At 42.4% G+C, this 16,881-nt stretch overlaps 1 protein-coding gene across 4 annotated transcripts in view; it reads left to right on the top strand.

Moving 5' to 3' along the window:
- The window catches only part of LOC110979811 (phosphorylase b kinase regulatory subunit alpha, liver isoform-like), a 33,665-nt gene extending 26,990 nt beyond the window's left edge, over positions 1-6,675 (top strand). For 3 of the 4 annotated variants that reach the window (XM_022235886.2, XM_022235888.2, XM_022235887.2), the window contains 4 exons: positions 239-388; positions 1,248-1,505; positions 2,531-2,728; positions 3,347-6,675. In XM_022235886.2, coding sequence (XP_022091578.2) covers positions 239-388; positions 1,248-1,505; positions 2,531-2,728; positions 3,347-3,568 — 828 coding nt within the window. In that variant the 3' untranslated portion in view covers positions 3,569-6,675. The remainder of the gene's footprint in view (positions 1-238; positions 389-1,247; positions 1,506-2,530; positions 2,729-3,346) is intronic. The other variant, XM_022235889.2, reaches the window with a different exon arrangement.
- The last annotated feature ends 10,206 nt before the right edge of the window (positions 6,676-16,881 follow it).

Genomic DNA, 16,881 nt, shown 5'->3' with positions numbered 1-16,881 from the left:
TTATGGACATAGTTCTTTGGCTACTGTGGGTCTGGTACTTTTGGCCTCGAACTGCAAGGCAGCGAAATATATGTGGCTTGCTCTGTTGGCGAAGTGCATAGAGACTATTCATCACCCGGTCCTACGTCATTGATGCTTGATAAGAGTTTGTGACTTGCGGTTCTGAAATAGAATTGACTCATCCCAATTTACATTCTCACCCTGTTGCCCTCGATCACCTTCTGGTTTGGCATGGCAGTCCAAGTCCATGAGTCTCCAAGATGTCGAGTTGGAAGAGGATGTGTTCCAGGAGAAAGTGGGCCAGTGGCTGCGGCGGCGTCGACTGGACGGTGCCCTCAACCGCGCACCGCCAGAATTCTACTACAAGGTCTGGAAGATTCTTGAGAAGGTGAGTCTGTTGTCAGTGAAGCAGCTGACCACAATCTATTATCAGGAAGCCATTATCAGACGCACCTGTCGTAGAGCATGGTATTAGCTAACGAGGCAAGTTCTCCTGCATAGCCAAAGGACACAGAGACCTGAAAGTGACCATTTCAGCTAGGTGCCTTGGATCCACACGAAAGCTGTTACAGTAAAGACCGTTCACTTACTGTGCATCATGTGCCTGCAGAACTATATATGTAAGGTGATGTGTTGCGTTCAAAACGGACATTATTGCTTTAAAAAAACCCATTTCTTGTTGCAGGGTGGAGTCCACGAATAGCCTTTGTGCATGGATTTCCCTTCTGAATTATTGTTTTTTCCATTAAAATAATGATCCATGTGATGAATTTTTATCACATATCTTTCATTTGTAACTTTTACTCATTTTTAATTCATGAATATTTGACATCAATTTTCGGTCAAGTATATTGAACAAGGCACTTTTTATACATTTGAAATTATCCATACTGTTAGGATAATTTAGGGAACTGTTGCTTTGATGTCATTCAGGGAAGATTCTGTTCCAATGACATACTTTTTCTGTTCAAATATTGAAACAGAATTGAAACAGAAAAATGATTTTGAGACAATAAAAATTAGGACAGCGAAACAGCAAAGTTCCAGGTTTTCTGCTTGGGATGAAATCGCAGTTTTGTTCATGAATATGGAAATTTGCATTGGCATTAAAGCCAAATAGGCACTGAAATAACCTTTGAAATAACATAACAAACGCAGAAAATAGAGTCAAACGATTCACACTTGTGCATTTTTAGTGGGTTTAGTAAATAAAATTACACTGTGTGGACCCTTTGATTTACCTACAGTGCCATGGGCTGAGCATTGAGGGGTACAGCCTCCCCCATCACATGACCCGGGAGATGACGGAGAACGAGTTCAAGTTTGCCCTGCAGGTGGAGACGGCACTCAACCGCATCCCCCAGCCCGAGTTTCGGCAGCTGGTGGTGGAGGCCCTCATGGTCCTATCCCTGGTCGTGGAGAACGACTGGCTGAGCAACCTGGGGGCCATCATTCAGGTGGAGGGGCTGGTCATCGAGGCCAACGAGATCTTCCTTAGAGATCAGGTATGTTTGCACAGCCAGCGTTGTTCGACTTGGAAACTGTCTGGTGAGAGAGACGCTGTATGGTCATTTTTTCATCATCTGGTTAATGGATGAACGAGCAGCATCGTGTGATTGAAAAATTGATGTACGATCATCCCACATGCATGGCTGTCAGAGAAGTGCCAGCAAAGGACTCTCAATGGAGTTCAAAGAGTTTAAATGATTGATTTGGCCAGTACACACACAAAAAAGTTGACTTTTTTCACCATTTCTGCATCTTTTGCACTCTTTATGCATGAACATAACTTCAGCAACTGCGAGCTACCCCCCCAAAAAGCACCATCATTCAACCACCATTACCACCACACTTCTGTAATATAAACCATCCTTTAAAATGAAATTGCACGGTTGGTTCAGTGAAATTCTATCCACATTGGGTTTTTTGGTACTGGTTCATCCAGAGAGGTCCTTCTGCTGTACACTTTGCACTGCAATTTTCATTTGGTATTACTTCTCATAAGGGAAGCAGTTTTTCTCCAACATGGCCCAACGGATAACAATACAAATGGCTAAAATACTTTTGATTTTTCCTTTGCAAAGCCAAGCGTAACATAAATTCATGTATTTAACCACCGCTAAGTGGCGTTCAAGTACTGTCAAAGGATGGTTTGTCTTGCTCACTTTCTTCACCAATCTTGCTCGTACTTTCCTGCCTTGGTTCAAGGCAAGGCAGACGTGGTGGCACAAAGCTGAACTGAATTAAAGAGAGTTACACCTTCTATTGGTGGGTATACGAACGAGTTCTTCACTTGAAAACTTGCACCAGGATTGGAATGCCAAAAAAGACTGCATCGAGTACTGACTGTCAGCTATTAATAATTGGAACAGTCACGGATGCCCTTATACTCTCTGTTGATCGTATTTCATGCTTGCACTACATTAATTGAAGGCTTCAAGACAAAACACCAGTCAATGTGTACTTAATTCATTGGACAAACACCTGACCTGCCTCTTGTCCCATGCTTGAACCACGTCTACATTTTCAGCGCCGGAAGAGATTGAGGACAAAGTCGATGGACGCAAGTGCCCAAACCAACCTGAAACCCACATTTCCAAGTTCGGAAGGTTTGCAGAGGGCGGAGGCCAAGGAAACCAGCCTTGGCCCTGATGCCCAGTCGTCCGCAGCCCCATCATCTAGACTGCGGCGTTCCCGGAGCAGTTCCGTCGGATTTGAAATGCAGGAGGTGAGGGACCAAGTACAGCGATTAGACTGCATTCATCAGGCTCGGCGTGGGAGCACCGCTCACAGTCACCCACAGACAGCTTCAGCTATACACATTTCATTTAGCTCTAAAATAGACTTCACATCTCGCCTCTGGCAACATTCTGAGCAAAGAGATAGCTATTCAACCACCACACTGTGGAAACTCCTCAACTTTCAGGATCGAATGGAAGTCAGTCAACAAAGTATGAGGGCTTTCATTTTGTGTGTGTGTGTGCTTCAGAAGTTCTGCCTTTATAAGCAACATTCTTGCAGGTGGGAGTGCCTTGGTTGTTCTGTGACAGGAGATGTCATCTGACCAATCTTGTCAACTTCCATAGCTGGAGGATGGAAGGCATACCATCTAGATTCAAAGCCATGTTCACCTTGTTTCAGTGTATAACATCTCATTCCTGGCCATATAAACCTGCACAGACAAAGCACAGTTGATGAGTGACCTCCATTTTTTCAACATAGCACTACTTTTACGTATGCACATACTTACACCGGAGACTTGAAATTCATTCATAGTCACAACTTCTTAAAGGCTTGTCAAGGATCCTGTTTTCATATATTTTTCCTACCTCTTCACATCCCCCAGATGGAGGTCAAAGGTGACGCCACACTGTGCTGTGCTGTGGATCAGCCCCGCCCCACGCCACTGGCCTGCGGGGGCGTGGCTGGCATCTGTTGTCACTTCTACGACAGCGCTCCCAGCGGCATCTACGGCACCATGGCCTACCTGGCCAAGGCAGCGGCCAAGAAGCTGAGTTTCCACCACCAGTTCGACGAGAACGCTGAGGTGGACTGCAGGGTCAGCTGATGGCTCTCCGGAGGTTGAACACCCCTGATGCCTCAAAGACTTTTGAGTCTACAATTGGTAATATACACCCACTGCCGTGTTGCTGCATTGAGACCCCTAACCTCAAACCTACCTCGAAAAATGAGTGTTGAGTAATCGCAGGAAGCCCTTTATCTTGAGCCTTGGGGCCCTAGCTGCCCACACCTTGTGGCTGAGCGTAGTTCAGTTTTGTTCTGCAAAACTTATTTTCCCACCCAAAACACCATACAATGTGTATTGCATGTGATCTGGCAGACGACTGATATTTTTTCCCGTTCAGATTTTCAATTTTATGAGCACTGTTTGCATGAAATTGGGCAGAAGCCACAGGGCTGCAGCTTCAAGTAACATATTCACCTATGGAAGTTGCCAGTTGAGGATTTATCTATTTCCCCCATAGTTGTGAACAGGGTAGACATAAACCTGAATGATAAAAGAGAAAAAAAAAAGAAACCGCTAAAGGAAAAATAGCTTGACTTTACCTTAGAATTGATCACCTTCGACCATTTATGGTCTGTCAGTTTGCTGCTCAGGAGGACTTTGCCCCCCCCCATCCTGGCAATGTATTGTCCTGGCAATGCCAATTGTTATGTTACTTCCAGTTGTTATTGCTTGTTATCACGCTTCTTACCAGAAGCAGGTATGTATGTGTGTTCCTTATGGAATAAACATCACCTTTAACTATCACATTAACTATTCATAAATACCTAAGATAGTTTAGCCATTCCTTTTGTTTGAGAGCCAACGGTTAATAAAGCACGGTGTGGTTATGTGCCACCTCATGCAGCATATGTCATGCAGGCACCAAACTCCATACACGGAGACGGAGATTGTTTGTGACTACTTGTGAAAGGAACATACCATAACGAGAGGGGTGTCTGAAAAAATGAAGTGGAAAAAAATTGTTGGACAAAATCGGTTCAAATCGATAATTTTTAAAACTTCTTTTGACAGAAATGGAATTAATGAAGGGGAATAAATATGTGCTCAGCCGGAGTGTTAGTTGAAGACTGGCTCATGAGATTGGACACCGATAATATCCCTCATTTTCAGCTTTTGCATTATCAGCATCCATTCTCCTGATCCCGTCTTAAGACCGGCCAAGCACAAATTTACTCCTACAGCAACTGACACAGTACTTAACAGTTTCTACAATAAGAGATTAACTTTCAGATGTTACGGCCTAGGTTGTGTTGTTCGTGTCACAAATTGCTTTGTTTGCTGCCTTTTTGGGGGGGGCTTTGCGGTTTCCAATCATTAAATCTCTCTGTTTTGTCACAAATTTTAGGTTTCTAGATGGACATGTTAACAAGTGTGCTCATAATGGACCCAGTTTAATCAGCATGTTTGGCCGCATAACTATGACTAAATTTGGGATTGAGGTAAAAGGACTGTTACTTATTTGTGTGTGCACCTGTAGATACTGAAATATTTGTTTATTGAATGAGATACAAAGCCTTTCTGCTGTTCTTAAAAGCCCTTTTCATTTTATGACCCGAGATGCATCAATTTCATGTAATTTTCATGTTCTTTGTAAATTTCGAACCACAAAACAATCACCTTTGGATTGCCAGTGTTTTGGCTTTTTTAAACATGGCCAAAGTAAGCTGTAGTCCAATATGGACAGAATTCAAAATTGGATACAGTTACCATCGCTCCTTCTGGCATTAATAAGAAATATTTTTGACTCTGAGGATCAGAAAATGTTCTAAATAACTTTAGATGATAATAACTACTTGTCTTAGTTTTCCAAACCGTGTCGCTTCTTGCGGATTGGAAATGGGCAACAGATTGGTTTAATGAAACAGTTGGAGTGGGGCTTGCCACCAACCGAAGGAACCTTCCCTGAGGTCTGAAGACTTTATTGTCCACAGGTGGACGCATCATACTAATGAGCAACTGAGATGCATTGAGGAAAGGAATTTAGTTCCCCCCTCTGATTTGCCTCATTAATGCCGTATTTTGAGGCAATTACGGCCGTATTCTGACTTGGGCTTAAATTCGCACCTGCCAACAAACTCGTGCTATCAGGATGGACGGGTGGAACAAGAGGGAAGTGTTGGTTTCCAACAGTATGACAAAAAGAATGGTTCCTGTTTATTCTTGTGAGCCTTTTACATTGTACTGGATTTCAACGGCCATCATGGGTGTCTTGGGGGGAGAGTTTCACTCCCTCATCCCAGGAAAAATTTCACTTTCTTTTAGAAAAAAAACGGTAAAGGAAGCAAGAAGAAAGGGCAAAGGAAAGTTCCCTTGAAAATTCCTTGGATATGACCCCCATCTACTGTTTCAGGTTTGTCAGTCTGTCACTACTGAGCGCTTTGCCCTTCTCAGAAAGAGCTCTGCCACCTTTCTAGTGATGCCCATGGTGACCATTGCAAAAAGGGGGCGGAGGCTCATATTTTTGGAAGGGTCAGGTTGCAAGTTACATGAGGTATTGTGGATGGATGTGCATCGTTTTTATAATCAGGCGTTGTACGATTTTTCGTTTAAAGGAACACCTGTGCTAATCTACGCACTGTTATTCATTTTGGGTGAGTGTGAAGAGATATTTCATTCATGTGTGAAGCTGCGTAAAAGGTGTATTTTTATGAACTCAGGTTTATGATGTTAGATGAGTATGTAGTGCAAGTGCATGACCAGGGAAAACTGAAGGTGTTTTTATGAGGGCCATGACTAGCAACTCCACCATAGGCCTACTGCTGAAATAAATATTGCTAATGAGTGTTAACATCTGTTTTGTTCAACCACTTGAATCCTAGCAGTTGCCTATTATGGTAGGCATATTTAGTAATGATTGTAGTGGTCGAAAACACTTTGAAAGCTTTGTTGTACTTTTTAAATGTATCTGAAACCAAAGAAATTTATGCCGTGTTATTTCTTGGTTTTAGAATGCCACCTCTTCTCCATAAAATTGCCAAATATTGTCAGGTGTGTGTTTTAGAATACATTTATCTGGTGATCCACGTAAAGTACTGACATGATTTCAAGTTTATGCATATTTTGCAAATGTATACAAGTAATTAGTTGACTGCATTATTTGTTCCTTTGAGAAAACAATAAATATGTGAATAGAGCTTTGGAATGCATTATGATGTCACCAGGTAATACTTGTCTCACTTGACTGAATCACTTTGTATGTTTGAGCATGGACTACTTTGGGGGATCTAGAACCAAATTTGCTGGGGGAGGGGCAGACTTTTTGGGGGGGAGCAAATTTCTTTATGTAGCCTTTAATAGCCTTTCTGAGGGGTGGAGCTAGATATTTGCGCTTTTTACACATTTTTTGATAGAGGGGAAATGAAACATTAAAGTACCCTTTTTTTAAGAAGAAGAAGACCCTATTTGAGAAGAGCTTGGCCCCTGTTACCTCCGATCCCCGGGATCCACCCTTTGGCCTGAGGCTTGCCTTTGAATGATGCTGGACCAACCAGTGTCTCATGACCAAATCCGGGCACAGTCATACCCGATACTTCCGAAAAGTGACCAAATTCTTCGAACTTTTCTAGACCCACTGTCAGTGCCACATATTGACAGTAAACTTTTGCAAACGTGGTGTGCGGATGGCCATTTGTGTGTGTGTGTGTGTGTGTGGTTTTTTTTTTTTTTTGGTTGTTTTTTTTTTTTTTGGTTTTTGTTTTGGGTTTGTTTACTTTATAAGTGGAACGAGCGCCTACACAAATTTCGACATCAGTACAAGCCGCCCCGGCGCGCGCGCTGCAGGTATCGTCTGCTCGACAAAGACGGGCGTCCCTGACATTGTATCATACATACGCCACATTGTTGTTGAGACAGGGAACCAGGCTGTAAAGATAAATATTTATAGTGCTCATCTCACTCTGGTGCTGCTTGACAAAGTTTCTGAAGTATCGATGTCCCAGCTAGTGTATGCAGGTGGAGAACCGTGCTCACGTTTTTTCCACGGTTTATTGAAGTTGCTCGGTCGGGTTACAGGCTTTGTACTTCCTCCATGGTAATAATACAGTGTCATTGTACTTTCTTGAGTTGGCCTGTGTAACATGTAATGTGCAAGCTCACTGCGACTGCTAGCATCGTGTGATGCAATAATTAGGAGTGGCTTTTTTTTCAAACATTCGTCACGTATTCCTTATATGTACATGTAGAACGGGACCTACATACAGTATCATATTATCATATACATAAATGTTTGGAACATGGTTTATCCCAATAATTAGGTCCTTAGGCTCTATGACAATTCAGTGGGATGCTATTTGTTGACGTTAAGGACCCTGTTATAATATGCACAACACTGTTCAACTACCTACATAATGTAAGAATTTACAGTTTCTTGTACACGCAATGTCCTCCCAAAGAAACTCTTCAGTCCTTCAGTTGTATTAAGGAAGGCTTCACATGGCTGCAGTGGTGGTTTGGGACCGAGATAGTCATACACTTGTAAGAAAATACTAAGAAGATTAACAATTGAGTGAGCAAAATGTGGAGGGATTTCTATGGCACCAGTCACACGGCTGGGAACTTCGGAACGCTTCTTGCCTGGTTCCTAGACCTATTCCTATACCAAGTGACACTTGGGTCTTGAACGTTTGGAGTGGCACCATAGACCTGGAGGAGAAAAAAATCCTCCGGGTCTATGGTGGCACTAAACCGAACTTACGTGCGAACGAACACCTGGTTTATCGGCTAACTTAATTTCTCGAAACTTTTCCTTGAACTCATACGGTGTTTTACAGAAAGTAATTTAGCGAAGGTTTGACTGGTAAATTATTTTATGCTGTGTGAATTCATCACTTCAGCACTAATCAACATGTACCTTTGTGCAGCATGATAATCTGGCCAACATTGGCCAGATTATCATTCGGTTTAGGGAAGGGGAGTGCACGCCCGTGTTGTTGAAGGACGGGCCAGGGGCATGCTATCTCAGATCACGGTGACTTCTTCTCAGTTCAAGCCTATTTTGGGGAAGAAGTCGACGGCGGGACTAAAGTTGTACTAAAAGAGGGCGCAATTTTCCTACAAACTGTTCGTTCGTCGCCCAGTGCCCATGATAGGCCAGGTAGGGTGGGGTGCCTTACGCAGATTCTAATGGAAGGAACAACGTCTCACAGTTTCACAGCTAACGACGCGTAGAGCATTGTGGGATAATTTCTGCTATAGCGCGCGAGCTCCGTCAATGCGTTACACAGGCGGCAGTTAGCAATTTGATATTTTTTCTTTTTCTTCCTCATTGCTGAAAAATTCTGACTATCCTTTATTCGTTAATATAAAATTGATCAAGATAACCAATGATTTGAAATATATTGTAAAAAGAAACGTGATCAGTGTGAGAAGAGATAGATTACCACATTGTGGTTATATATAACACATATACATATATATATACACATTGTGGTTGTACCAAGGCCATGTTTGTATCATATAGCCGACACTTCGCCGTGCTAAAACATTTCCATTGGCCAAAATAAAATAAATTACATAATGCTTTGCTAACAGGAAGTGATAACCTCGCGGTAACAGGTCGTGCACAATGTGGCCAATCACAGTGCAAAGCCATCAGCCCAACCTGTTCGGGCGCTTGACGACGAGCAAATAGAAACGGAGGCCCCTGTGGTCGGAACTGCACTTCGCTGGTTCACAAACGACGATGAAATGCACACGTTACGGTCCTGTCGCTAGCAGCAAAATTAACACTCCCGAAAAACATGGCTAGTTTCAGAGGATGGAGGGTGCTGCAGCCCAAGGCGGCTAGTAGGCTCACTTTCCCGGTAGGGGCTTACATAGATTTTTTTCCAATCGTGTTGTCGTCACTGATGTATAATTTTACCAACTGTCATTCAAGCATCAGTACGTGCCTGACTTTTGTAGGCCTACCAGTTAAATTATGATTTGATGATGTTTTATTCGTTGGTCTGCGAGAGATCTGGGTGTACACATGTGTGTATGTGCTCTAAATTAACAGGCCTACATGTAATAACACAGAATTGCCACCTTGGGTTTCCAGGGTACGCATGGTTGCCTCTGAGGGTCACCACACAATGGATCATTGTCGATAATTTTATTTGTTGGTCAACGACATTAGAAGGAGTGCTGTTTTTCTATCCTGTTTTGGTTTGGAGCCTATGTGGTTTTGTGGCTGTTTGGAATTGAATGACCCATTACACAATCATCTGCACTTCCGATGGCTTGTTAATTGGATTGCTGGTTGGTCAGAACAGAAAATGCGCTGTTGTGGAGTCTTCGTGTGTTAAAATCATGGAGAATGGTTCCCATCAAAAAGAGTTGCACGTTCTCTTCCCAAGAGAAAGCTTGGAGGAATTGAAAATGGGGAAAGTTTGTCGGGGCTTTACGTATTCTGATGAGAGGGTTATTGTCAACAATGAGCGCCGAATTAGTTCATATAATTCGTGATTATTTCAAATTCCATTAATATTTTTGCCATAGAGTTTGGCGCAAACGTCACAGATTCTCCGCTTTGTCGATCTAGGTTGAATTGAATTCTGGCAGGCTTCTGCAATGAGACTTCTACCCCGAATGATCTACTTATCATTCATGACTTGAATAACAATAAGTCCCCGACCTCTTGTGGTGCACGCATTGCGGCCGTATCTCAAAATGAGAACGTTCTACTCCATGATCGCGCCAGTTCTGTCCACGTGGCTAGCTGCTCAGATATTGATAGTTGTTCAGTTAGGGATTTATTACGGATTTAAAAGAGGTGCTGCATGACAAGTTTTGAATGTTTCACATTCATGCATTGAAAACATTTTCATTCGGTGATCGACAGATAATTTTTTCCATTCCACTCGGCTTGACCTCATGTTATAGAACATTCCAAAGGTCTCCACGGGAAGTTATCATAAACATGTTCGCGTTACTCATAAACATTTCTACTTAAAAAGAATCCCATCAGAAGTATTGCGCTTTCCAGGTAGTCTTATAGAGGGATCCCAATACGACGCTTTTAGCATCGATCTGCGCACTTCCGCGTTTGAAAACGAGGCTGTATGTGTCAGCTTCAATTCTTAATTCGATCAGACGATTGAAAGTAAGAAGTAAAGACACAAATACGTAGGCCTAAAGGCATATTAAATTCAGACTTTTCGGGCTGCAAATTTTTGTGGAAGAGTCTTTCAGGATGATCCGACACGTGAAATCAGAGGAAAAAATAATGGCAATTTACCGCGAACTAACGTACCTGCGATGGTCGTTTATATCTTGTGCAGTGGGCATGGTTTAAACTCAAGTGGCACCACACGAGCCGGATACTGCATGCACATGTACTGTGTCGACTCCGCAGGCGCGTGTGACGAGCCTCGATTTCGATGCGGTATGAGCAGACGGCGCTGATGTGAAATCCATCTATAAGTCTGTTGTGTTGAATATGCCTGGCAAACCGCAGCGAGGAATGCGTACAAATGGCCTTAACGGAAGGAAGTGTGAGCGGGCCATTGAAAACAGGGGGAGGGGTGCGAGTTTGATGATAATTTTCTCTCAGGTTTTCTGGCTTTGTTAAATTTTTCCTTCACAGAATGCATTAAATCGTTTTGGTATTTGTTTCCATAATCTAAGCGGGATTTTTAGTGAGTCTGTAAAAAGATCTTAAATAATCGTGATTTTCCTGCGCGCACGAGATTGTCGTAATCCCCCGTATCTAAGCCGGCCTCTTTTCGTGCTGTTTTATAATAAAGATACATGTATACTACCGGTACGTATGATGGAAGGGGACCATATTAAACGGCGATCTCTCGCGTGAGCACAGGACAAATCTCAGTTGTGAAGTGTTTTACAGAGCACCAAAGACTCCCGCTGAGATAAGAAACTAATAGCAAAAATGATTTAATTGGATTTTCTAAATAAAAAAATCAACAAAGCCAGAAAACCTCAGAAAATGATCATCATAGTCACACCACTGTATCTTTTTAAGGGCCCGCTCACACTTTTTGTCTTGCCGCTGAGGCCATTTGTGCGCATGGCAAGCATAATTATGAATTTATTATTGAAAAGGTCTATTAGCTAGCGAGGAATTGAAACTTGGCTGTGTGGTGTCTTGTGCATGTGACCGTGACTGACTGTTCAAGGTTATGACAAGCAGGGACCGGTGATACCCCTAAAGAAGAAATCAGTATTGAAGGCCTCTGTGTATATTATTTTTGAGCTTCGGTTTTTGCGATTTGCGTTTGCCTGTCGCCTGAGGTTTGTAAATCCCCACCGAACTTCGATTTTGCATGCGTCTGTTTACCCGCAGTCCCAGCGAGGGTGATAGTAATGGCAAAACCATCGATATTTTCCCCGGAAGGCGTCCGCGAAGAAAAAGGTGCCTACTCCAAGGAATAGCGGGCGACCACGTGATGATGGTTGTGCGCCATGTTGTAATGATATCTCATGTATCTGAAGTCATGAACTTTTCGAGTTCCTTTACACATGAACGATGCACATTGTATTCTGTCGACAGAAATAATTTTTCTCTGTCACAAGTACGAATACTGACGAGTCAGGATGAGATGATCGACTTGCCAGGGAACAAAAATTATAATGTTTAAAACACATTCAAGGCGACTGTGTTTTCTTCAACGTTTGTCCCTAACGAACTGACTTCAACAGTTCAATAACATGATTGTTTTCCTCTAGTCTTATTGTCCTCTAGTCTGTCACGGCTTGGACTACAAGACAGCTGTGACTTTGGTTTTTACAGTTGGTGATCAACGTAAACCACTCCAGTTTTTTTGTAACATGGAGAAACAAGATGAATATTTCAGCCGCCAGAATCACTGAACGCTGTTGCGGTAAGGTTAATGTGTACCAGGTGGGGTTACTGGGTAGTTACGTGACCTGTGATCTCTTAATTTTACTCTAGGCGCAGCACTTGAAATATATCGACGCAGAGGGGTCAGGAACCTAAAGTTTGGGATAAGCAGAGCAGCTCATTAGAACAGAGCAGTAGTTCAGTATACCGCTGACGTGACGGAAAAAAGCGCCCAATATACTTTTGATGGATTGCCCGTTTCCTGGATTGAATTTCGACCACTCAAAGAAGGTAAGCATTTTTTTCTGCCTCAAGTAGAGTTTTTCCAAAAGGTTTTGGGGAAATTGTTCTCCATGATGTGCCTATCTAATTACCATAATAAAATTTGCCCCATTTGCATTTGTAATAAAATTTATACGTAATATCTTTCTTGAATATCCCTCAGTAATTGTATATCAGCAATGTATCACTAATCAACTCGGGTTCTTCCGCAGCGTTTCCGTTCATCACGTGACGAGGGCACATGACGGCGTTATTAAGCTAGTTGAAAGTACAGTGTCCTCTACGGTCATGCTAACACTGAGTCAACAAAATTAGGCAGGGCAATATTATTGTAGAAAGTACATGACATCAGTCCTTTATTTATTAAAATGCGTAAGCAGCTGCCTCACTCGCATGATGAAATACAAAAAAAATTTAGGCACACTGTACTGACTTACGTACATTTATGCACGTGGTACTTGCATGGCTGACTGTCTTCCGTAAACTTTGCAAGATTATGGCCAAATCTTCACCTGATAAAAAGAGACTGTTAGGGATGGGATGTTGCGTGCAGCCAGTGTTATACACGTGTCTCCCCATTTCAGAGAGAACTGAATATTACCGCCGTTGAGGGAACTTAAAGTTGAAGGGCTCTGCCCTCTCACTTCGCAAGTCATTGTGGGAAGAATGAGGTCTTTCTTTGCCGGTTGTGCATAAGGATTTGTGAGAGTCGAAGATTGGGGACAGGGTTTATTAATTGGATCACAAAAGCGAACACGATTTTGTGACAACAAATCAAATATTTGCACCTCAAATTCGCAGAAGTTGTGCACTGCACATGTCAACTCAAGCAAACTCACGTATCACTTTTTGTGACGTCAAGTCGCTTCTCTTGCATTCGCCTGACGCAGAACCAGCCATTAGATAGCATACCTTTTTTGCCTTTAGTGAGTCAAAATGATATTGTGTGAGGCTGTAATACATTTTAGAGAACCGATAATCGGCAGCGATCCTTTGATGACGAAGAGAGCGTTTTATCTGTGAATTTTTATTTCTTGACGTGTTATCACAAAAGTTTTGCTTTGGCAATCGCATCGATCTTTCAGGAAGTCACGCCTGTTTTTTTTCTGGAACAAAAATGAAACAGCGAGAAGATTGATGGAGCAACCATCCAGACATTGAAGGGTAAATATTCACAGAGATTGTGACAAACGTTTCCGCTTGACTTTACTGCGGTCAATGTCGCGATCTATGATACATAAAGTTTTACTCTTCAGTAAGTTTTTATTGGCGCCGCAGTTTCTCCATTCTTCAAGATCTGCAGTTAGCCCCCATGTAAAGGCCGGAGCACAGGCTCAATGTTGCTAAGAGCTCAGTGATACAGTGATTCCTTTCGATGGAATTTGTGGTGAGGTAATTATTACCAAATACAGCGCTCAAGAAAAGGCCTTGTGTTGCGCCTTCAAATCCTCCCTTAGGGAGTGATAAGATAGCGCCCTGCTGCGTGGCGTGTGGTTTGTAGCCTGGAGTATGTCATCCTGCTCTCTATAGACCTTTTTCCTGTGATGTAACGATCGTGCTGGACCTCTGATGTGTTGTGATGGTAATGAGTGCATAGTGTTGCGATAGTAATCTACTTATTCAAGATAAACTAGTCAAGGATGCAGCGTTCGCACATGCGCTTGCACGTGGTTGAAGCTGCCTGTAGGAATATATACGATCACCGTGGCCAAGGCGGTCCACACATGTGGTGGTATTGTTTACATTTAGTCACGTGGGTTAAAAAGGTCTATACCATGAAGCACGCCCAGTCATTACCCATTAGTACCAGCTTTATCGCTGGATTTTAATTTGCTGTGATTGTTATAAGTGCGCTGGTCTTGTCATTGTAATCAGTAAACGTATAAAAAAAATATAGTGACAGATCACATGTCCTTTTGGGCAACATAAAAAAAATTCTGATTAAAAGATAATTAGCGACAGTGATAAAGAACATAAATAGTACAAAGTGGGAGCAATTACCTGCAAAAGCAGGAAAAGGAAAGACACAACATATTTGCCTTTTCTTGTCTCCAACCAGGGGCTTCAGACCGATACCCGTCGGAAACGGAATTCGTGACAGGCCGACATAAATGAATATTTATGACGTGAATTAGCAAACACAAAACTGGTAAATAGCTAGGCGTAAAGGAATTAGCCAACAGTTCTATGCGCAGTATTTTGTAATGGGATTAGCCAACATTTTGTTGGGCAATAGTTTATAACGTGACGTCGGTAGTTGCAGAAGGGTGTAAAGGAAAACTAAGTTGGGAGTGCTAAATTTGCAAATAGAGGGTCAGAAAACAGTTGACAAAAAATGTAAGGATTTATTCTACCTAGCCTTTTCTGTTACATTGTGGTGTAATTGTACACATGAAATTAACATTTCAAAGGGAAGGCACATATCGGGGGCGTATGAAATTCACGTAGTATCAAAGATTCACCAGGAATCGTGAATTGCTTCATAGAGCAAGGAACAGGACCGATGAAAGGTTTGTTAATAAGTTTCCCAGAGCCAAGGAAATGTTTCAAGTAGCATGCTGTTTTTGTTTTTGTGGCGCGTTCAGCTACACAGGCTATTTGCGCCAACAACTGTATGTTTATTCATAAATTTGATTAATCAGCATCTAATTATGGAGTTAGGAAGAAGGTCCAGTTTTAGATGCAGGAGGAAACCGGGGTACCCGGAGAAAACCTGCGAGAGCGAGTACGGACTGGAAACCAAATGCAGTTAAAGCTTGGGCCAAGTCGGGACTCAAACCCGGGCCTTATTGGTGCAAAGCGAGAAAAAAAAACGCTACGCAAAACCTGGACCCCCTTTCACGCAATAACACCCACGTTTTGATGTGATGAGTCAAGCAAGCCCCGGGCAGTCACAGTATCTCCTTCGCAAACAACTTAATGCGCAGTCGTGCAGAATTAATGCATATGGTCAGCAGAAACTGCATCAGTGCTACCAAAATATACAAGGCACTTTTCCCGGTGAACATAAAAAAACTAAGATCTCTTATCGATATCCCTGCAGGCGAAATGTAATTCTTCATAAACAAACATTTTTCCTGCGGTGACAATAAATTGAAAATGTTTATTTATCCACAAAGAGAACAAAATATAATAGAAACTCAGTGACTTGTGACACAAAGAGAAAACGTCCGTTATATCACCAGTGGGGCATTAACGTATAGACACAAAGTCAACAAAAGTGTTGGAACATCTTGGAATTTTGTTGTTGGATTAAGGTTTTTGTTGTATAATTATTTCCTTGTTTTCCTCCATTCGTAATTCTAACATCCTTTGGACAATTGCAAAAGGCTGTAAGTTCCTTGTTTGATCGTACTTAGGCCTACTTCCACTCTGATAATTTCAACGTGGAACAGCGTAACATTCCGCTGTGTAAAATATGAACGATACTTGTAACCTCTGAAGTATGTATGGGCATTCAAAGTCTCTCCATTGCCAACTCCATTTACTAAAACGATTTGCAAAGTTAAGATGAAACTTTTAAACGGAACTCCCACTTCTCACTGGGATTTTTCCTTTTTCCGAGAAAGCTTTCCAACCGACAAATATCACACATCTCCGTTTAATTGGCACGCAAGCTGTGGATTCCACACGAAAAAAAATCTTCAATTCTGTTTTGGCCCAGTCTTTGTCTTCGGAGCCAGCAGCCAAATTATGCACCTTCTGTAATTCCATATACTGTTGGATTTGAGTCACCCCATAATTGGCATGTCCATAATTGTGATTATATCATCATAATATTATGTTGTTTACGAGTGCCGAGGATGTACCCAATCAGTGGACAATGGGAAACGGAAGGGTTTATCAGTGTGCACCCCAGTCAGCCCCCGTCCACCTGTACCCCCGCCCAAGACGTGTCACCTGCCCAGCCATAGAACAAAGACGATCACACTGCTTTGTATCTTCGTAATTAGGTTTATTCCTATTCCCGTTTCTCCTGTTGTGTCTTGACACCTCTTATTAGATTCTGTGACTTTGTCGACACAGTGTGGTGATTGTATACAGTAGGCATGCCAGTCCGGTATAAATGTCCCCCGGGGCCCTAGCGGACGTGGACTTTAGGGGGTTATTTTCGTGTTGCCTTGTTCCACAAAGTCCTGGATGAATAAAACACAAACTCAGCGCTGTAAATCGTAACTGCTCTACCGTGGCACGGTCACTGAGTGGTATTGTTGGATTTCCAGGTTTCCCTTTGATTTCGTATCAAGGACCACTACTTTAGGTATATTCCTGCCTGGTTCTTTCTGGTTGT

Source organism: Acanthaster planci, linkage group LG02 (assembly GCF_054643075.1).
Source record: "Acanthaster planci isolate LZ-2023a linkage group LG02, COTS_SCS, whole genome shotgun sequence".
Classification (NCBI taxonomy): domain Eukaryota; kingdom Metazoa; phylum Echinodermata; class Asteroidea; order Valvatida; family Acanthasteridae; genus Acanthaster; species Acanthaster planci.
The sequence above is the reverse complement of the archived record's forward strand: the minus strand, read 5'-3'. Positions and strand labels throughout refer to the sequence as shown.